This window comes from Glycine max, chromosome 12 (genome assembly GCF_000004515.6).
Source record: "Glycine max cultivar Williams 82 chromosome 12, Glycine_max_v4.0, whole genome shotgun sequence".
NCBI classification, from domain to species: Eukaryota; Viridiplantae; Streptophyta; class Magnoliopsida; order Fabales; family Fabaceae; genus Glycine; species Glycine max.
This window is the reverse complement of record NC_038248.2, coordinates 15721302-15744139: the sequence shown is the minus strand read 5'-3', so window position 1 is coordinate 15744139 and position 22838 is coordinate 15721302. Positions and strand designations below refer to the sequence as shown.

Genomic DNA, 22838 nt, shown 5'->3' with positions numbered 1-22838 from the left:
CAAGCCTTCAAAAGAACAAGGTGACAATCAACCTGTTGACGTCCAACCACCTTCGACCGATATTGACGGCACTGAAGTAGAGGCTACTCCTTCTATTGCCGAGATGGGCAACCCTGTCGATCAACCGGACTCACCACAAGAACAACCTGCCGTCGAGGTATCATCCTCTTAATGTGTTTTAAATCATAGCTTATACGAAACTATTTGTTAACCTTTTTCCATGATAATTCAAATCAGGTACAACAAAATGTTTCTGTAGAAGAAATACCCTCACATGCTCGAACATCTCCCGCTCCTGAGACGGATGCAGTGAATGTTGAGGAACAGGGTGAAGGTAAAGGCATTGGATCCATCAGTCCTCATGGATCGAGTCAGAAAAATTCATCCGAAGAAAACTTTTCCGATGAAGAGGCCATAAAAGAGGCTGAAGCTGGAGGTTCGGACATTTACCCGGCGTCTTCAACATCTAAGCTTTCCGCTAGCATAGGGATCGCAGAAGATACATTCATTCAAATGCAAGACGAAGACCCTGCTGCAGCCCTTCGACTCCTGCTGAACACAAGTCAAGCCAACACCTCAAGTGAAAAGATTCCTGGTGCTTCGTCCTCATCTGATGCCGAAATAAACTCTTCAGTACGCCAAGATTCTCTGCTCTTGAAGTTGTCCATGGAATACGCACGGGAAGATGTGCTTAAATCCATTGAAGAGAACCCCTCTGCTGCCTTTGGGCACCTGAACTTTTTGAAGAAATTGCACAACCCCCTTACCTCTGATGAGATTCTAGGCAAAGTTATCCAAATCGAGGCCATCATTGACCAATTTGCAAGTACTGTGCAGAAAAAACGCGAAAATGGTGCCAGACTGGATGCCCAGAAACAGGCACATATCCTTCTGCTCGAGAAAGCCCGAGCTGCTCAACATGAAGTCGAACGTCTTACCAAAGAGGCGAAAGAAGGATCTTCTGAGATCAAAGCCTGTGATGATAACATCTCCTCTTGGGAGGCAACTATTACGAATTTGCTGTCTCAGGTCGATGATCTAAGGCAGAAAATTGTAACAGAGCAGGCCAAACGCAAAGAACTCCAGGAGAAGGCCGCTAACTCGATTCAGAAACTGGTTGCTGAAAAAGGGAGGGAAGGCCTGAAGGCCTTTAGCGCATCTCAAGCTGTAGCAGATGAGGCAAGGGTTATGGAGAGTGCTGACCAGGTCTTAACTAAAGAGATGACCACCCTGAAAAAGCTGTATGAGGATTTGGTCATGACTTAGTAGAACTTATGATTTCTTTATTTCGAATTCTGTATTTCGATTCTACTTTTCGATGTAATATTGACACATGCCCTTTCGTGGCAATTTACTGTTATCGCCATTTTTATGTTTCCATTATTTCTTCCTATTCTATGCTTATTTTAACTTCGAGCAATGTTGGTTTATATTTTTTCAAATACTTACCATTTATGCTCAAAGTACGTTTCTGAGGGGTTAGCTCCTCTAACTCATAAGCACCATTCGAATAGATCTGAATTATTTTATACGGTCCTTCCCAATTTGGGGACCATTTGCCCAAGGCTCGATCCTTACTATCTATGGGCAGGATAACCTTCCAAACTAAATCTCCAACATTAAAAGTTTTTGACTTCACTTTCTTATTATAAGCTTTAGCAACTCTTTCTTTTTGTTTAGTCAAAACTTCTAATGCTCTTAATCTCTCCTCATCTAAATCAACCAACTCATCTGACATCATTTTCCAATAATGGTCGATTGGAATGTCCATTTGTTTTTGTACCCTGGCTGATTGCAAATGTATTTCGACCGGAAGTACAGCATCATGCCCATAAGTCAGTCGAAATGGGGTAGTATTAGTTGATTCCTTAGGAGAATTTCTACATGCCCATAGAACTTGATCTAACGTTTTATTCCAATTTCTTGGCTTTTGGGCAATGTGTTTTTTAATCAAGTTAATTACAATCTTATTGGCTGCTTCGACCTGACCATTTGCTTGCGCGTAATATGGTGTTGAGGTTAATAATCGAAAGCCAGTTTTTTGGGCAAATTCTTTCATTTTTCGTCCAGTAAAAACTGAACCTTGATCAGTGGTAATTGTTTCGGGAATACCAAACCTATAAATAATATAATTTTGAATGAAACTAATTACTGCTTCCTGATCAACATTTGGCAAAGGGACTGCTTCGATCCATTTTGTAAAGTAATCGACACCAACTATGATATAACGCTGGTTCTTAGAAGAAGCAGGCTTGATTTCACCAATTAAGTCCAAAGCCCATCCTCTGAAAGGCCAAGGTTTGATTATGGAGTGTAACTCACTAGCAGGTACATGCTGTATCCCTGCATGTTTTTGGCATTCCTGACAGCCTTTAGCAAATTCTATACAGTCTTTTAACATCGAAGGCCAATACAAACCTTGTCGAAATAAAAGCCATTTCATTTTATGGCCTGCTTGATGTGATCCACAAGCCCCACTGTGAACATGGGAAACTGCCAAGTATGCTTCTGATTCACTTAGACATTTCAGCAACACTCCTTCTGCAGTCTTTTTAAACAAATCATTTCCCACAATCACGTAATTTAAAGCCCTATATTTGATCTTTCGAGCCACATTGCCTATTGGATTTTCCAAATATTCAATAATGGACTTTCTCCAATCATTATCTAACATATTGTCAATGGCCAAAATTTGAATTTTTTCCTGGAGATCATTCATGCTTTCATCTTCATTATTTTGTGGTATACTTGCCCCCACAAGTTTTGGCATTGGCAATTTAGTGCTTAATGGCTCTGGTAACACCAGTTTATCTTTTATTTCGATCAACTGAGTTAACTTTTCCTTCGACATTTTGTACCCTGAAGCTATTTGGGCTAAATCATTTGCTTCTTGGTTTTCTTGTCGAGGTATATGCTCAATGTTAATATAATCGAAATGATTCAGAAGAGAACTTGCTATAACAAAATATTTCGCTAAGTGTTCATTAACACATTTGTATTCTTGTGTTAATTGCCTCAACACTAATTCTGAATCACCTCTTATGTTAACATTTCTTGTCCCCAGGCTAATTAAAATTTCAAGGCCTGTAATTAGAGCTTCATACTCAGCCTCATTATTAGAACAAAGCCCTTTGATTTTATATTTGAACTTAGTTGGAACTTTATTGGGGGATATTATTAAAACTCCAATTCCAGTTCCATGTTTGTGTTTCGATCCATCGAAATACAAAATCCAAGGCTCTGTATCGACATAGTCTTGCGGCATCTCGATCACTGAGTGATCTACAATAAAATCTGCCACAATTTGACCCTTAACAGATTTCAAAGGCTTGTACGTTAAAGAATATTCTGTTAATGCTAAAGCCCATTTTCCAATTCTACTGTGTAAAATAGGTTTTGACAACATGTGCTTAATAATATCATAATGAGAATACACATAAACATCAACAGGCTTTATATATTGCTTAAGTTTTGCACAAGAGAAATACAGACAAAGACAAAGTTTTTCTATGGCAGTATATCTAGTTTCTGCATCATTTAGTACACGACTAAGATAATAAATTGCATGCTCTACGCCATCATCATCTTCCTGAGCCAACATGCTACCAATGGTCTTGTCAGATGCAGCAATATACAACTTCATAGTCTTGTTTCGACTAGGAGGCATTAACACAGGAGGCTTGATCAGATATTCTTTAATTTCATCGAAAGCCTTTTGATGCTCTTCATTCCATTTGAATGGTTCATCTTTCTTGAGTCGAAGTAATGGCGAAAAAATTTGAGCTTTGCCACTTAGATTCGAAATGAATCGCCTCAAGAAGTTAATTTTTCCTAGCAAAGACTGAAGCTGTTTTTTGGTCGAAGGAGGCTTCGTCTCAAGAATAGCCTTTGTCTTATTTTGATTTATCTCAATGCCTTTTTTATGCACCACAAAACCAAGGAAATCTCCTGCACGCACACAAAAAGCACACTTTAATGGATTCATTTTTAATCCATGTTTCCTCATTCGTTCAAAAGATTGCCTAAGGTAATCCAAATGGCTATCTTCTGAGGAGGATTTGATGATTATATCATCAATATAAACTTGCATAAATGTGTCAATAAAATCATGAAACATGGAATTCATGGCCCTTTGATAAGTAGCCCCAACATTTTTCAACCCAAAGGGCATAACCACCCATTCATAAGTGCCTAAAGCACCAGGGCATCGAAATGCTGTTTTTGACACATCACTTTCAGCAATAAATATTTGGTTATAACCAGAATAACCATCTAACATGCTTAGAAATTCGAAGCCAGCTGCTGAATCTACCAACATTTCTGCTACTGGCATAGCATATTCATCTTTAGGTGTAGCATTATTTAAATCCCTAAAATCTATGCATACTCTAAGAGTTCCATTCTTTTTAATGACAGGGACTATATTTGCTAACCATTCGACATACCTGGCAGCCCTGATGAATTTACACCTTAGCAGCCTTTCGATCTCTTCCTTAATCTTGGACATGATTTCTGGTGCGAATCTTCTTGGTAGTTGTTTTACTGGTCTTTTTCCCTCCTTAATAGGTAATTTCATTTCGACCATTTCTCTGCTTAACCCAGGCATTTCGTGGTAATCCCAAGCAAAACAGTCTTTAAATTCTCTAAGAAGAGGTACCAGCTTTTCTTTTAAACTTGAAGTGATATTGGCACTGATATAGGTTGGCCTTTTTATCGAGCCATCTCCAATGTCGACCTCTTCCAAAGGATCTTGAGCCTGCATCTTTGGCACCTCACTTATGGGATTTTTCTCAAAACCCAGCGGCTCATCGTCATAAATGCAATCCAGTCTTCGATCCTTTGTTTCTTTGTTTTCATGATCTTCGATCTTGGCTTCAACTGCCATATTTTGTTGAGATTCAGCCTCAAAGGCCGTATTTAGTCTATTTTCGGCCATATAAGCCGTAATTCTGGCCCATGCAGTGGCCTCAGTCATATTAATCTTCATATATATTCCACCCAGTTGGTGGAATGACTCCATCTTCAGAGGGAACAACATCAATTTCCTCCCTCTCCCATATAAACCCATAGGTAGGATGGAGTTTGACAGAGTGGATAACATTGTCACTTGATTCGACAACAGCCTCCTTGTCACCACAAGGTGCTATGTTAGCCAACTTTTTGTCAAAGGTTTGTGCAGTAACATTATCAACCTCTGACTTATAGAAGCTTTGATCTGCCTCTATATTTTCAACAATCCCATCCTCCCTCCAGATAATGAGTTTCTGGTGGAGGGTAGATGGCACAGCCCCAACTCCATGAATCCACTCCCTTCCTAATAACAAGTTAAAATTAGCCTTAGACTGTATCACCAGGAATAGAGTTGGTCGAACTATACTGCCTACAGCAACATCTACTTGAATGGCTCCCAAAGAATAGCCAGTTTTACCCTCATAATTCGAAAGCACAATGTTGTGGGCAGATAGATCAGTGTCATGTTTCCCAATCTTGTGGAGCATAGATCGAGGCATTAAGTTAACAGCCGCTCCTCCATCTATGAGCACTTTGTTGATTCCAACATTCTCAACCTTTGCTCTGATGAAAAGAGGTTTGAGATGACTTTTCATCTGAAAATCTGGCTTTTCGAAATAAGCTAATTGTTCTTCCACACAGCCATTGTTCATAACATAGTAACATACTGGCTTTGGGTCAGCCATATCAAAATGATCGAACTCACCTTCGATCTCAGTAACCTCAGACTGTACATCATATTTAGATGGCAAGATAGATACCACACAGATGACATCAAAGTCTGGTTCAGAATCCAGTAAATCCTCATCCTCCATCTTATCTTCATCCACTGGAGGCAGGAGTCTCTCTTTTACTGGCCTCCTAGACACTTCTTTATACTGGCCCGTTTGCAGATTCTGTTGGGCCAATTTCTTCTGACGCTGGAACCTGCGCCATTGGGTCCTCGTCATAGGATTCTTTCCTTTGTAATTGTTCCTATAAGAGTACCTATTAGCCTCCTGTGGGCCATTTTGCTTCGTTCCACTCGAACCACCTACTTCCATGGCCCCTTTGTTAAACCTTATGAGTCCCTGGTGCATCCATTTTTCGACCGGAACTGAACCAGGAGGAGCGAAAGTATTCCTTCGACCAGACTTCTGATTAATGTTCGACTGCACCATAACCCTTTTGCCTTTATCGAAACATTGGTTCTGCCTCGCCCCCTTATTAACAACTTGGTATTTTTTGAGGCCCTCAGTAGCCTCCCTATCACATACTGCACTGCAGCGAGGGCAGAGCATCACAATCTTGTTTTCGAGTTTGCATCTATTCAAGAAATCAATTAAATCCTCCTCAGCCTGAGGATACACCACCTTCATTTGTTCGTTGTAATCCTCTTCAGATATGCCCTGAACTTGCACCTGAGACAACTCCATTGTTCCGACCATCATTATTTCTTGGGGTTCCGCATAGAGAGTTTCAGCAGCTTTGGATATTTCAGCATTTGCCTGAACAACCTTTGGTTTCTCACCAAATTTGAGCCTCCCTTCGTCGAGAGCCTTTTGAACCAAATCCCTGAAAAGAACACAACGTGAGGTTTTATGGCCAAGGAAATTATGAAATTTGTTAGTGCTTAGCTCTACTGAGTTTTAAAAGATTGGCTAAGATTTTGTTAAAACATAAGCACTTAGACAATGAAGGAAAGCTGGAGTTGCTGCACATGATGTCCAACGTTATGTCAAAGAATAAGATCGGGCTGCACAATGCACAAGGCAAGATGAAATGTCAAATGAAGAATTGAAGCTGCAGGATTCACGATGTCGGATACAATGTCCAGGACATCCTGCCCGAAAATACTGGAATTGCTAAAAGCATTGAAGCTGCAGGATCCACGATGTCGGATACAATGTCCAGGACATCCTGCCCGAAAATACTGGAGTTGCTAAAAGCATTGAAGCTGCAGGATCCACGATGTCGGATACGATGTCCAGGACATCTGGCCCGAAAATACTGGACATATAAATCTGTTATATCTTTAACAGATTATTGTGCAGTTAGCAAGAGATTAGATGATCTATCTTTAGGAACGAATTAAAAGATAATTAAAGTTCGAATTACAAACTTGAATAGTTCGTTCAGAGATTAAAGATTAAAGATAAAAACTAAAAGATCAAACTGTATCTTTTAGATCTTTAAGTGCAGATTTTCAGGAAAGTGATAGATCTCATCCAGCACAAGTAGTTGCAGCCCAGAAACGCACACTGCTATATAAACATGGAGGCTGCACGAGTTTTGTACCAAGTCCGGGATTGAAGAGTTATTTTGTGAGTTTTGGGACTTGAGTGTTTTGTGAGCCACCTTGATGGTACCCTAACATCAAGTGTTGGACCTGAGTGTGTAGAGTTGATCTCTTGTGTGTAGAGTTGATCTCTTGTGTGTAGAGTTGATCTCTAGTGTGTAGAGTTGATCTCTTTTGTTCAGAGAGCAATCTCTGGTGTGTTTTTGATTTGATTGTAAACACGGGAGTGTGATTGAGAGGGAGTGAGAGGGGTTCTCATATCTAAGAGTGGCTCTTAGGTAGAGGTCGCACGGGTAGTGGTTAGGTGAGAAGGTTGTAAACAGTGGCTATTAGACCTTGAACTAACACTATTTTAGTGGATTTCCTCCCTGGCTTGGTAGCCCCCAGATGTAGGTGAGGTTGCACCGAACTGGGTTAACAATTCTCTTGTGTTATTTACTTGTTTAATCTGTTCATACTCCCAAATATAATCTGCATGTTCTGAAGCGTGATGTCGTGACATCCGGTACGACATCTGTCATCGGTATCAGAATTTCAATTGGTATCAGAGCAGGCACTCGAAATCACTGAGTGAGATCTAGGGAGATAAATTCTGATGAACATGGAGAAAGAAGGAGGACCAGTAAACAGACCACCAATCCTGGATGGAACCAACTATGAATACTGGAAAGCAAGGATGGTGGCCTTCCTCAAATCGCTGGATAGCAGAACCTGGAAAGTTGTCATCAAAGGCTGGGAACATCCCAAGATGCTGGACACAGAAGGAAAGCCCACTAATGAATTGAAGCCAGAAGAAGACTGGACAAAAGAAGAAGACGAATTGGCACTTGGAAACTCCAAAGCCTTGAATGCTCTATTCAATGGAGTTGACAAGAATATCTTCAGACTGATCAACACATGCACAGTGGCCAAGGATGCATGGGAGATCCTGAAAACCACTCATGAAGGAACCTCCAAAGTGAAGATGTCCAGATTGCAACTATTGGCTGCAAAATTCGAAAATCTGAAGATGAAGGAGGAAGAGTGTATTCATGACTTCCACATGAACATTCTTGAAATTGCCAATGCTTGCACTGCCTTGGGAGAAAGGATGACAGACGAAAAGCTGGTGAGAAAGATCCTCAGATCCTTGCCTAAGAGATTTGACATGAAAGTCACTGCAATAGAGGAGGCCCAAGACATTTGCAACATGAGAGTAGATGAACTCATTGGTTCCCTTCAAACCTTTGAGCTAGGACTCTCGGATAGGGCTGAAAAGAAGAGCAAGAACTTGGCGTTCGTGTCCAATGATGAAGGAGAAGAAGATGAGTATGACCTGGATACTGATGAAGGACTGACTAATGCAGTTGTGCTCCTTGGAAAGCAGTTCAACAAAGTGCTGAACAGAATGGACAGGAGGCAGAAGCCACATGTCCAGAACATCCCTTTCGACATCAGGAAAGGTAGTAAAGACCAGAAAAGATCAGATGAAAAGCCCAGTCACAGCAAAGGAATTCAATGCCATGGGTGTAAAGGCTATGGACACATCATAGCTGAATGTCCCACTCATCTCAAGAAGCAGAGGAAAGGACTTTCTGTATGTCGGTCTGATACAGAGAGTGAACAAGAAAGTGATTCTGACAGAGATGTAAATGCACTCACTGGGAGATTTGAATCTGCTGAAGATTCAAGTGATACAGATAGTGAAATCACTTTTGATGAGCTTGCTATATCCTATAGAAAACTATGCATCAAAAGTGAGAAGATCCTTCAGCAAGAAGCACAACTGAAGAAGGTCATTGCAAATCTGGAGGCTGAGAAGGAGGCATATGAAGAGGAGATCTCTGAGCTTAAAGGAGAAGTTGGTTTTCTGAACTCTAAACTGGAAAACATGACAAAATCAATAAAGATGCTGAATAAAGACTCAGATGTGCTTGATGAGGTGCTACAGCTTGGGAAGAATGTTGGAAACCTGAGAGGACTTGGGTTTAATCATAAATCTGCTGGCAGAATAACCATGACAGAATTTGTTCCTGCCAAAAACAGCACTGGAGCCACGATGTCACAACATCGGTCTCGACATCATGGAACGCAGCAGAAAAGGAGCAAAAGAAAGAAGTGGAGGTGTCACTACTGTGGCAAGTATGGTCACATAAAGCCCTTTTGCTATCATCTACATGGCCATCCACATCATGGAACTCAAAGTAGCAGCAGCAGACAGAAGATGATGTGGGTTCCAAAACACAAGATTGTCAGTCTTGTTGTTCATACTTCACTTAGAGCATCAGCTAAGGAAGATTGGTACCTAGATAGCGGCTGTTCCAGACATATGACAGGAGTTAAAGAATTCCTGGTGAACATTGAGCCCTGCTCCACTAGCTATGTGACATTTGGAGATGGCTCTAAAGGAAAGATCATTGGGATGGGAAAGCTAGTCCATGATGGACTTCCTAGTCTGAACAAAGTACTGCTGGTGAAGGGACTGACTGCAAACCTGATCAGCATCAGTCAGCTGTGTGATGAAGGATTCAATGTAAACTTCACAAAGTCAGAATGCTTGGTGACAAATGAGAAGAGTGAAGTTCTAATGAAGGGCAGCAGATCAAAGGACAACTGTTACCTATGGACACCTCAAGAAACCAGTTACTCCTCCACATGTCTATCCTCCAAAGAAGATGAAGTCAGAATATGGCATCAAAGATTTGGACATCTGCACTTAAGAGGCATGAAGAAAATCATTGACAAAGGTGCTGTTAGAGGCATTCCCAATCTGAAAATAGAAGAAGGCAGAATCTGTGGTGAATGTCAGATTGGAAAGCAAGTCAAGATGTCCCACCAGAAGCTTCAACATCAGACCACTTCCAGGGTGCTGGAACTACTTCACATGGACTTGATGGGGCCTATGCAAGTTGAAAGCCTTGGAGGAAAGAGGTATGCCTATGTTGTTGTGGATGATTTCTCCAGATTTACCTGGGTCAACTTTATCAGAGAAAAATCAGACACCTTTGAAGTATTCAAGGAGTTGAGTCTAAGACTTCAAAGAGAAAAAGACTGTGTCATCAAGAGAATCAGGAGTAACCATGGCAGAGAGTTTGAAAACAGCAGGTTTACTGAATTCTGCACATCTGAAGGCATCACTCATGAGTTCTCTGCAGCCATTACACCACAACAGAATGGCATAGTTGAGAGGAAAAACAGGACTTTGCAAGAAGCTGCTAGGGTCATGCTCCATGCCAAAGAACTTCCCTATAATCTCTGGGCTGAAGCCATGAACACAGCATGCTACATCCACAACAGAGTCACACTGAGAAGAGGGACTCCAACCACACTGTATGAAATCTGGAAAGGGAGGAAGCCAACTGTCAAGCACTTCCACATCTTTGGAAGTCCATGTTACATTTTGGCAGATAGAGAGCAAAGGAGAAAGATGGATCCCAAGAGTGATGCAGGAATATTCCTGGGATACTCTACAAACAGCAGAGCATATAGAGTATTCAATTCCAGAACCAGAACTGTGATGGAATCCATCAATGTGGTTGTTGATGATCTAACTCCAGCAAGAAAGAAGGATGTCGAAGAAGATGTCAGAACATCGGGAGACAATGTAGCAGATACAGCTAAAAGTGCAGAAAATGCAGAAAACTCTGATTCTGCTACAGATGAATCAAACATCAACCAACCTGACAAGAGACCTTCCATTAGAATCCAGAAGATGCACCCCAAGGAGCTGATTATAGGAGATCCAAACAGAGGAGTCACTACAAGATCAAGGGAGATTGAGATTGTCTCCAACTCATGTTTTGTCTCCAAAATTGAGCCCAAGAATGTGAAAGAGGCACTGACTGATGAGTTCTGGATCAATGCTATGCAAGAAGAATTGGAGCAATTCAAAAGGAATGAAGTCTGGGAGCTAGTTCCGAGACCCGAGGGAACTAATGTGATTGGCACCAAGTGGATCTTCAAGAACAAAACCAATGAAGAAGGTGTTATAACCAGAAACAAGGCCAGACTTGTTGCTCAAGGCTACACTCAGATTGAAGGTGTAGACTTTGATGAAACGTTTGCCCCAGTTGCTAGACTTGAGTCCATCAGATTGTTACTTGGTGTAGCTTGCATCCTCAAATTCAAGCTGTACCAAATGGATGTGAAGAGCGCGTTTCTGAATGGATACCTGAATGAAGAAGCCTACGTGGAGCAGCCAAAGGGATTTGTAGATCCAACTCATCCAGATCATGTATACAGGCTCAAGAAGGCTCTCTATGGATTGAAGCAAGCTCCAAGAGCTTGGTATGAAAGGCTAACAGAGTTCCTTACTCAGCAAGGGTATAGGAAGGGAGGAATTGACAAGACTCTCTTTGTCAAGCAAGATGCTGAAAACTTGATGATAGCACGGATATATGTTGATGACATTGTGTTTGGAGGGATGTCGAATGAGATGCTTCGACATTTTGTTCAACAGATGCAATCTGAATTTGAGATGAGTCTTGTTGGAGAGCTGACTTATTTTCTGGGACTTCAAGTGAAGCAGATGGAAGACTCCATATTCCTCTCACAAAGCAAGTATGCAAAGAACATTGTCAAGAAGTCTGGGATGGAGAATGCCAGCCAAAAAAGAACACCTGCACCTACTCACTTGAAGCTGTCAAAAGATGAAGCTGGCACCAGTGTTGATCAAAGTCTGTACAGAAGCATGATTGGGAGCTTACTATATTTAACAGCTAGCAGACCCGACATCACCTATGCAGTAGGTGTTTGTGCAAGATATCAAGCCAATCCTAAGATAAGTCACTTGACTCAAGTAAAGAGAATTCTGAAATATGTAAATGGCACCAGTGACTATGGGATTATGTACTGTCATTGTTCAGATTCAATGCTGGTTGGGTATTGTGATGCTGATTGGGCTGGAAGTGCAGATGACAGAAAAAGCACTTCTGGTGGATGCTTCTATCTGGGCAACAATCTTATTTCATGGTTCAGCAAGAAGCAGAACTGTGTGTCCCTATCTACTGCAGAAGCAGAGTATATTGCAGCAGGAAGCAGTTGTTCACAACTAGTTTGGATGAAGCAGATGCTGAAGGAGTACAATGTCGAACAAGATGTCATGACATTGTACTGTGACAACATGAGTGCTATTAATATTTCTAAAAATCCTGTGCAACACAGCAGAACCAAGCACATTGACATTAGACATCACTATATCAGAGAGCTTGTTGATGATAAAGTTATCACACTGGAGCATGTTGACACTGAGGAACAAATAGCAGATATTTTCACAAAGGCATTGGATGCAAATCAGTTTGAAAAACTAAGGGGCAAGCTGGGCATTTGTCTGCTAGAGGAATTATAGCAGCTACTGCTATCTGAACGTGCTCAAACGTCTCACTTAACATTAATAGCACGTTCACTACTAAGCCAAAGCAAATTCGACCGTTGCTTCACACGTCCCTCTACATTCCTCATTCAAACTTATATTTTCGTGGTAATCTCGTTTTCAGCATTCCCCAACAGCTCTCAGAAATTTGTGAAACCATTCCAAACGCTCTGCTTTTCCATGGCTACCTCACCAAAAGAAACTTCAGCTCCTGGTTCACCCTCTGTACCATCATCTCCATCATCCACCAAAGCACCAGCAAACCAGGAACGACCTGAATTCAATATCCAGCCCATACAAATGATTCCTGGTTCAGCCCCTGTTCCTGAAAAACTGGTTCCCAAACGACAACAGGGTGTGAAGATTTCTGAAAACCCTAGCCTTGCAACGAGTCCTAGGGAAGTAGACACAACAGGGTGTGAAGATTTCTGAAAACCCTAGCCTTGCAACGAGTCCTAGGGAAGTAGACACGGAGATGGACAAGAAGATCCGCAGTATTGTGAGTAACATTCTGAAAAATGCTTCTGTTCCTGATGCTGAGAAAGATGTTCCAACATCTTCCACACCAAATACTGAAGCCGTCTCTTCACCCAGTGAAGAGGAATCAACAGAAGAAGATGATCAATCCACAGAAGAGACCCCTGCACCAAAGGCACCAGAACCTGCTCCAGGTGACCTCATTGACCTCGAAGATGTAGAATCTGATGAGGAACCCATTGCCAACAAGTTGGCACCTGGCATTGCGGAAAGACTACAAAGCAGAAAAGGAAAAACCCCCATTAAGAGGTCTGGACGAATCAAGACTATGGCCCAGAAGAAAAGCACTCCAATCACTCCTACCTCATCCAGACGAAGCAAAGTCGCAATTCCTTCCAAGAAGAGGAAAGAAATTTCCTCATCTGATTCTGATGATGATGTCAAACTAGATGTCTCGACATCAAAGAGGGCCAAGAAATCTGGGAAAAAGGTGCCTGAAAATGTCCCTGATGCACCATTGGACAACATCTCATTCCACTCCATTGGCAATGCAGAAAGGTGGAAATTCGTGTATCAACGCAGACTTGCCTTGGAAAGAGAACTGGGAAGAGCTGCCTTGGATTGCAAGGAGATCATGGACCTCATCACGGCTGCTGGACTGCTGAAGACTGTCACCAAGTTGGGAGATTGCTATGAAAGTCTAGTAAGGGAATTCATTGTCAACATTCCCTCTGACATAACAAACAGAAAGAGTGATGAGTATCAAAAGGTATTTGTCAGAGGAAAGTGTGTTAGATTCTCCCCTGCTGTAATCAACAAATACCTGGGCAGACCAACAGATGGAGTGGTGGATATTACTGTCTCTGAGCATCAAATTGCCAAGGAAATCACTGCCAAACAAGTCCAGCATTGGCCAAAGAAAGGGAAGCTGTCTGCAGGGAAGCTGAGTGTGAAGTATGCAATTCTGCATAGGATTGGCGCTGCAAACTGGGTACCCACCAATCATACTTCCACTGTTGCCACAGGTTTGGGTAAAATTCTGTATGCTGTTGGAACCAAGTCCAAATTTAATTTTGGAAACTATATTTTTGAACAAACTGTTAAGCATTCAGAATCTTTTGCTGTCAAATTACCCATTGCCTTCCCAACTGTATTATGTGGCATTATGTTGAGTCAACATCCCAATATTTTAAACTACGCTGACTCTGTGATGAAGAGAGAATCTCCTCTATCCCTGCATTACAAATTGTTTGAGGGGACACATGTCCCAGACATTGTCTCGACATCAGGAAAAGCTGCTGCTTCAGGTGCTGTGTCCAAGGATGCTCTGATTGCTGAACTCAAGGACACATGCAAGGTGCTGGAAGCAACCATCAAAGCCACCACAGAGAAGAAGATGGAGCTGGAACGGCTGATCAAAAGGCTCTCAGAAAGTGGCATTGATGATGGAGAAGCAGCTGAGCAAGAAGATGAAGCAGCTGAGCAAGAAGATGAAGCAGCTGAGGAAGAAGAAGAAGCTGCTGAGGAAGAGGAAGATGCAGCAGAGGATACTGAATCAGATGATGATGATGATTCTGAAGCCACCCCATGATCATCAGACCTTTATGTTTTTTTTTTGCTTTTACTTTTATTAGCTAAAGGGGCATGTCCCTTTGAACAATGGTTACTATTGGTCTGTAATATGTGCACCTTAAGCTCATGCACTCTACTTTTGTCAAATTCTGTCTAAAAAGGGGGAGTAATAGTAGTATTATGCATGATGTATGATTTTGAGAAATAGGATACGATGTATGCATGATTCATGATTTCGAGGGGGAGGTGTATGAATATGAATTTGAGGGGGAGACTGCTGCTGCTGATGATGACTGATGTAAGCTACTAGTAGCTGATAGAAGATGGTAGCTGATAGAAGATGCTGCAGTAAGAGCATGAAGACAGGGGGAGCAGAAAGCTGATGTCACATGAGATGTCTTGACATCCTGGAAAAGACTAGTAGCTGATAGAAGATGGTAGCTGATAGAAGATGCTGCAGTAAGAGCATGGAGACAGGGGGAGCAGAAAGTTGATGTCACGTGAGATGTCTTGACATCCTGGAAAAGACTTGTAGATTTGCAACTTGCAGAATTTTGCTGTCACCACTACAGATACCGCTGTGCTTGATTACTCTGATAATGAAAGTTGCTGATCCCACTTGCATAACTGCTCGTACCTGCTCAGGAAGTGTCTAAGTATGTTTTAGACAAAATTTGCCAAAGGGGGAGATTGTTAGTGCTTAGCTCTACTGAGTTTTAAAAGATTGGCTAAGATTTTGTTAAAACATAAGCACTTAGACAATGAAGGAAAGCTAGAGTTGCTGCACATGATGTCCAACGTTATGTCAAAGAATAAGATCGGGCTGCACAATGCACAAGGCAAGATGAAATGTCAAATGAAGAATTGAAGCTGCAGGATTCACGATGTCGGATACAATGTCCAGGACATCCTGCCCGAAAATACTGGAATTGCTAAAAGCATTGAAGCTGCAGGATCCACGATGTCGGATACAATGTCCAGGACATCCTGCCCGAAAATACTGGAGTTGCTAAAAGCATTGAAGCTGCAGGATCCACGATGTCGGATACGATGTCCAGGACATCTGGCCCGAAAATACTGGACATATAAATCTGTTATATCTTTAACAGATTATTGTGCAGTTAGCAAGAGATTAGATGATCTATCTTTAGGAACGAATTAAAAGATAATTAAAGTTCGAATTACAAACTTGAATAGTTCGTTCAGAGATTAAAGATTAAAGATAAAAACTAAAAGATCAAACTGTATCTTTTAGATCTTTAAGTGCAGATTTTCAGGAAAGTGATAGATCTCATCCAGCACAAGTAGTTGCAGCCCAGAAATGCACACTGCTATATAAACATGGAGGCTGCACGAGTTTTGTACCAAGTCCGGGATTGAAGAGTTATTTTGTGAGTTTTGGGACTTGAGTGTTTTGTGAGCCACCTTGATGGTACCCTAACATCAAGTGTTGGACCTGAGTGTGTAGAGTTGATCTCTTGTGTGTAGAGTTGATCTCTTGTGTGTAGAGTTGATCTCTAGTGTGTAGAGTTGATCTCTTTTGTTCAGAGAGCAATCTCTGGTGTGTTTTTGATTTGATTGTAAACACGGGAGTGTGATTGAGAGGGAGTGAGAGGGGTTCTCATATCTAAGAGTGGCTCTTAGGTAGAGGTCGCACGGGTAGTGGTTAGGTGAGAAGGTTGTAAACAGTGGCTGTTAGACCTTGAACTAACACTATTTTAGTGGATTTCCTCCCTGGCTTGGTAGCCCCCAGATGTAGGTGAGGTTGCACCGAACTGGGTTAACAATTCTCTTGTGTTATTTACTTGTTTAATCTGTTCATACTCCCAAATATAATCTGCATGTTCTGAAGCGTGATGTCGTGACATCCGGTACGACATCTGTCATCGGTATCAGAATTTCAAAATTTACAATAACCCATTTTCTTCTGTTGTTCGATTGGGGGTACTTTCAAGCCCTTAGGAACAACAATTTGGCCATCTGTGACTAATAAATCAAATATTTCATCACATTTAGTTATATCAAATGTATAAGTTTTAGACACAAATTTATCATTTTTAGGTTCAACAGGGTTTTTTCCATTGGAAGGTTTAAGGAATTTACAAACATAAGGAGGTCCAGGTTTTAATTCGGCTACATCAACCTCATTGTCTTCGATATCTTCATAAATAATATCGAACTCCTGGTCACTGTCATTGATTTCGACATATGCAACCTTTTCCCTCTTGTGGAACTTAGAATTTCTAGCCTTTTCAGCCTTCAATCGTTCGAGTTGTCGAACTCTATCAGCCAATTGAGCCATATCCCTTAAATACTGGGTATCTAATTTCTTTCTAATCGAATAGTCTAGGCCACCAGCAGCCATTTCGACTAATTCATGTTCAGGGACTTGGGTGAAACACCTTGCCTTTAAGAGTCTGAATCTGTTCAAATAATCATCAATTGATTCAGGTGCCTTACGTCGAACGCTGGCTAACTCTTTAAGGCTTATCTTGGACTGTCCCATATAGAATTGCTCATGGAAAATCCTTTCCAATTGGTTCCAATTATGTATGGAATGAGGAGGAAGGGTTGTAAACCATGTAAAAGCATTTTTAGTTAAGGCATTAGGGAAATATTTCATTCTTAAATTTTCATTATTAGCCAAGTCCCCTGCCTCGACCAAATATCTAGCAATGTGTTCGACAGTGGACTCATTTGTCTCTCCTGCAAACTTAGTAAACTTAGGGATTTTCACACCCCTTGGTAATTCTGTCTGTAACACATACTCAGATAATGGAGACACAAAATTGGGCCTGTGTAAGCCCAAGTTCAAACCATTCTGTACTAAAATTGTTTCGACCATTTGGGCCAGGTTATTCTGCCTATCGAAACGGTTTTGTTGAATATTCCCTATTACTTCATCAGCATTTTGGTTTCTATTTACCAATACTATACCAGGGTTTGGTTCAACCTGTTGGGCTGGTGGCTCTATGCGTGCCACTGGTTGTGGTGCTTGAGCCATTTGCATCCCTAGATTGTTAGGCATCTGTATCTCTTGGACAGGCGCCTGTATTTGGATCTGTCGAATTGGTGGTTGCTGTATGGGTGGTGCCCCAAAAAAGTCAGCAATTCGACTTATTTGATTTGTTAACATTTGGTAACTGTCATTTGTATTTTGAATTAAGGGGTTAATAACAGTTCCTATTTGTTGTGTTAACATGTTAACCATATCATGGTTACTTTCATCCATTTGTTGTCTGAGTGACAAAACGGATGTATTGGTTAAATGTTGAGGAATTATCCTACCTTGATTGCCCGCTACAGACCCTGATGGAGAGGACATATTAAGATTCTCTATATTTGGTTGAGAGTTTTGCAACCCTGCCATCAAAGATGTAGGCATGCCATATAGAGGGTTTTGAAGCGGTCGAAAGGGACTTCCACTGGGATTCCCTAAACTAGGGTTATTCCATGGGGCAAAAGCAGACGCTGACGTGGTCGAACTTGCCAACGTCATGTTGGTCATGGGAGAAGTTACCCCTGTCTGATTCATAACCGTCGAAGCGGTCGAACTTATCGTGCCAACAGTTTGGTCAGGAATTGCTCCTATGCCAGAATTTATATTGGCATTACTCACAGATGCCTGCGTTGGTTGCCCCTCCATATTTGGAAGGTCATTGTTTCGATTACTTGGGGGTGGTCTAGCCATCCTTGTACGACTTTTGAATTCTGTTAAGTGTGGAACAGATTTCCCACTTCTTAAATGCATACAAGATCAAAACAATTAAGAATGCAACAAACCAACTGCACTCAATAAAACTCTAATAATAATTTAAAGCCAAAACCCACAATTGACCAGTCCCACTGGGCGTGCCAATTTGTTTACGCTGGAATTTGGTAAACAATCGCTAGTCTAATCGAGTTGCTTGCGAGATCGACTAGTGAATCTCAGGAGCATGCCAATTGTGTGTTCGCTTTAGGTGTAAAGCTTTGAATGTTCATCATTGTAACAAACCTTTATTGGTTCTGAGGTTTGCAGAAAGCAAAATTCTTTGAAAGAATCGAAATGCTGGAAGTAAATTGACAAGGGAAAAGTAAATTGCAGAATTTAAAGGCTCAACGAGTTCATTCGACCGAATGAACCATTTAAAAGGCAGGAATTATAAAGTGAAACGTAAATTGCATTGCATTCGAAACGTAATGTTTACAGAAACTTAAAATGGTTCACAAACATACATTCTCCTTGCGTACTCGTTTCTCTCTGCGCTGGGTACTTTGAGTGTATAAGGATTTGTATAAATGATTTGCGACCTCGAAATCTGACTAAAAACTGCTATATATAGACATTCGAAAATAAACTGCCCTAACGGTCGAACACTATCCTAATGCCAAGTGTCCTGCTACGTACACCTTATATGCACATAACTGCTCCTTAGAACGGTTATCCACATTGCTCGAAGTCGAACTGATTTTGTGAAGTTTTGTCAGAAATTGTGCTAAGTCCAGAAATCTTGCTGCCTTGACTTCGACTCGACCATACACCAGCTCGAATCGCCCAATGGTTCGAAGCCCTCCTTCTTGTCTTAGCCTTATATTTCGTAAATACTTCCTTGAACCTGTGAATCCCTTTCAATAGACTCTTCTTTCTTTTTGATTCGAACAGTATCCAACAAAATTCGTATTTAGAGCATATTTTTAGCTCAAAAAATATGGGCTAACAATCATCAAGAAAAGAAATCACCCGCTCCTGTCCTTGTGTGGCTGTGTGGTCACGATCATAGGTGACCGTTGCTGTCGCCGCTTGGTCTCGTGTCTGCCCATGATGCCGAAACTGCTGTTTTCCGCCAGAAAACCGCAGGTTGTCGCCATTACCCAGTGGGTTTTTGTGGTTATCAAGACTTCTGGATAACTCTATTGTCCGCTGGTCCGCGAACATCGACTTCTCCGTCATCCTCTCCGGTGAGTTGCGCATGCGGTCTTCGGACAGCATCTTCTCCATCGAGGTCGGCGATAGGCACTCGAGGTGGCTATCATGAGAGGCGATCTCCTCTGACGAGCCCCCCATACTTCGTGCCTTCCCACTGCATTCACGATACCCACCTCCACTCTCTTCAACAACATGCACCTTGAAAATTTCCCCACCGATGAAGACGTCAATGGTATGTTGGATGGTTGGCCTCCATGGAGTCCTAACAAGCACCCTTGCTCTATCCAACCTCCGTTTCTCCTCCACCTCATTGTCCATGTCTATCATGTCTCCCACAACCGTCGTAATCTGCTGGATATGTTTCGTGGTCCAAGCTTGAGGTGGGATTCCCCAGACTTGAACCTAGGCTAGTCTACGACCTGGGCGTAGGTTCGAGTTCCATCTTTCCATGGAATAGAAGACCGGTGTGCCTCCGTCCGTTCCACCATTCATGACTTGTTCTGCATCCTTATCAGTGAGACCGAAAAGTAGAAGTCCATCAGCTATTAGTATGTTTACACCTAAAGCATATTCTGATAAAATATAACTGCTAATGACAGTTATTATTACACATATTCTGATAATAAATAATAAATTACTACTATTACTTTCTACCAATAACTTTCATAACTGGTCCTAACTCTCGGTTATCATCAAAAAGAGATCAGGATAGCATAATTTTCAGACCAATGATTAACCTTTTTCAAATGTCTTCTACTTCTCTATCCAGTTGAAGTAAGTGAGTGGTAAAAAGGGGATGTAAAATTACTTTGTGAAAATAGACCAACCTCTCCACTCTCTAGCAATAACAAAATAAAGGGAAAAAAAAAACCAATCACACAGTTGGAGCATGAACCAGCTCTATGTCCTGTTCAAATTTTATCATGTTAAATAAAAATTTTACCAGGCTAAATCAATCAAACCATGATCCAGAGGCATCACCAATTGAATCTTGGATTTAGTTTTCAAAACATTGCAGTAAACAGGGTGTTGGGTTATGTCACTTTCTCTTATTCTGTTTTTTCTTATAAATACAAATCCTTGAGACTAGCCAAGCTTTCAAAAGTCAATGGACAAGGCAATGGCTGTGATCCTGAAATATTTCCTATCAGTCAGGATAAATGTCAGTAATAGAAAAGGAAGCAGCAGAAAGGTAACTTATGGCGGGGGAAAGTAAAAGAATTGAAGAAAATTTTAATATGTGATAAATTGTTTGGATAAAATTTAAGTAATTAGTGCGAATAATAAACAGATTACTATTTCCATTTGTCCAATTTTAGACTTTGGTTAGGCAAGTGATGGATGTATGGAGCAGGTTTGAGTGTTCTGTAAAGGCTCTTAAGAGATCACTCAGTACTCATCTTATAATCATTTTCCTTGCTATTTTCTTCTCTTTTTTCCTTCTCGTGAACAAGGTTCTTGCAACCAATTGATAACCATAATATGACTATATGAGGATGAATAAAAAGAGAGTTATACCTTCTCTAATCCACAGCAATGCAAAATGAGTTTTTCATATGATGAGGTTGAAGGCAACAGTTCCAATAATTCATGCAAATTCTTGACTTTTAGGATGATATCTTCTACCTTCCACATTACCAAACAACACACATGAAAACACCCAAAAAAAAATCATTTTTCATAACATACAACTACTTTAGGCCAATATTATTCCAAATAACAAAAAAAAAAAAAAACCTTGCAGGCATCTCTTGACTGTGGTCAAAATTATATCAACATTATGTACTTTTATAATATATAGACATGATGGTTTAAAACGTCATGGCAGTAGAAGGATTAAAGCAGTTCCTGCTCAAAATAAGGCCACTAGTAATCCACGAAGCTTTGAGAAACTTAAAATGGAATATGCATCACAAACCACTTAAAGAATCTTGGATTATCAATGACAAAAGCTAAAGATAAAAAAAATATCTTAAAATATGTTAGTATTGATGGAAAATAATATAAAAGGGAGGGTGTGGCTACACAGATGAGAAGCTGGAGAGCTAGTTAATTTATCACATAGTAAACAAGCAATATAAAAAGACAAAACAAATAAGTGGGGCAAAACTTCTGAATGTAATGAACCAAATTAAATAGAGCAGAAGAGCAAGAAGTATAGTACAAACAATTTTACCATGTGTTAGTATTATAAGAAATAAATATAAACTTAAGGTTTAATTACTCATTTGAGATATTAGATTAGGTGAAAAGAAATTACATAAAATTAGAGATGCAAAACCATGGACCTCCACCTTTTTGTACGGAAATCTTGATGGCATCAAGGAACAAATTCCATAGTCTTATGCCATGCCAATAACCAACTCTCACAAAAGCTCAAGCTATTAGGCGGTTTCATGAGTATGATATGCAAGATGAATAGTTTCAATCCTAACCCATGTTTATGAGAATTCTTGTTCAGTCAATCCCCTGTATGCCTGTTCTATTTGCAACAACTTCAAATAGTATGGCATTCACCAAAAAAAAACTTCAAATAGTATGGCGTCTAAATGATCCTTTTTGTTTTGCATGCAAAATCAATCATAAAGCAATTATCCATAAAATACATGCAAAGTTGCTAACATAAACTAGCAAGCTGGAATTCAAGCATCATCCATTGTGATTGAAGTTTCAACATTAAATGTAAGATTAGAAACATAATTCTAGGAAGAAGCAAACTGTAGACAGGCAGGACATCCCAGTATCACATAGCATCAAGAACATTTACCAGTAGCATTCATGAGAAGTTCCTCACCACTAAATTTGGAATGCTAACAGCATAACTAACAACGAAGTTTGAAATATTATCTGCATCATGATCTGCATTACATAAGAACCACTCATTAAAATACTTGCATTTAAAGGGAAGATAATACTTGATCCTTCCAAAGGGGAACAGATTTTCAACATCCATTACTATTCTAGATAAAATATTGGCAAAGATAAGACATTCTTCATGGCTATGAAATAGATTCTAGGAGCCCACATTTATATCAGACCCCTATTTGGGGGTAGGTTTGATCTTCTAGTTCCAAACACTAAGCTTTGCGTGACATTTACGATTAGAACAATTCCGCATGACAATTCCTTTGAATTACAAAATAAATGAATTAAACCCCACACGATTCCTTAAATATAACAATCAAAAAGGAAAAAAATTAGTAAAACAAGTTTGCCTCTCTTGTTAATCTTTTTTCATCCTT

At 40.6% G+C, this 22838-nt stretch overlaps 1 protein-coding gene across 1 annotated transcript in view; it reads right to left on the bottom strand.

Moving 5' to 3' along the window:
• Positions 1-22037, bottom strand: part of LOC100790259 (pentatricopeptide repeat-containing protein At4g04790, mitochondrial) — a 75862-nt gene extending 53825 nt beyond the window's left edge. Inside the window, exons 1-2 of the mRNA XM_026124614.2 lie at positions 21891-22037; positions 21115-21222 (exon numbers count right to left, since the gene is read on the bottom strand). Coding sequence (XP_025980399.1) covers positions 21115-21222; positions 21891-21917 — 135 coding nt within the window. The 5' untranslated portion in view covers positions 21918-22037. The remainder of the gene's footprint in view (positions 1-21114; positions 21223-21890) is intronic.
• Positions 22038-22838: the final 801 nt, after the last annotated feature.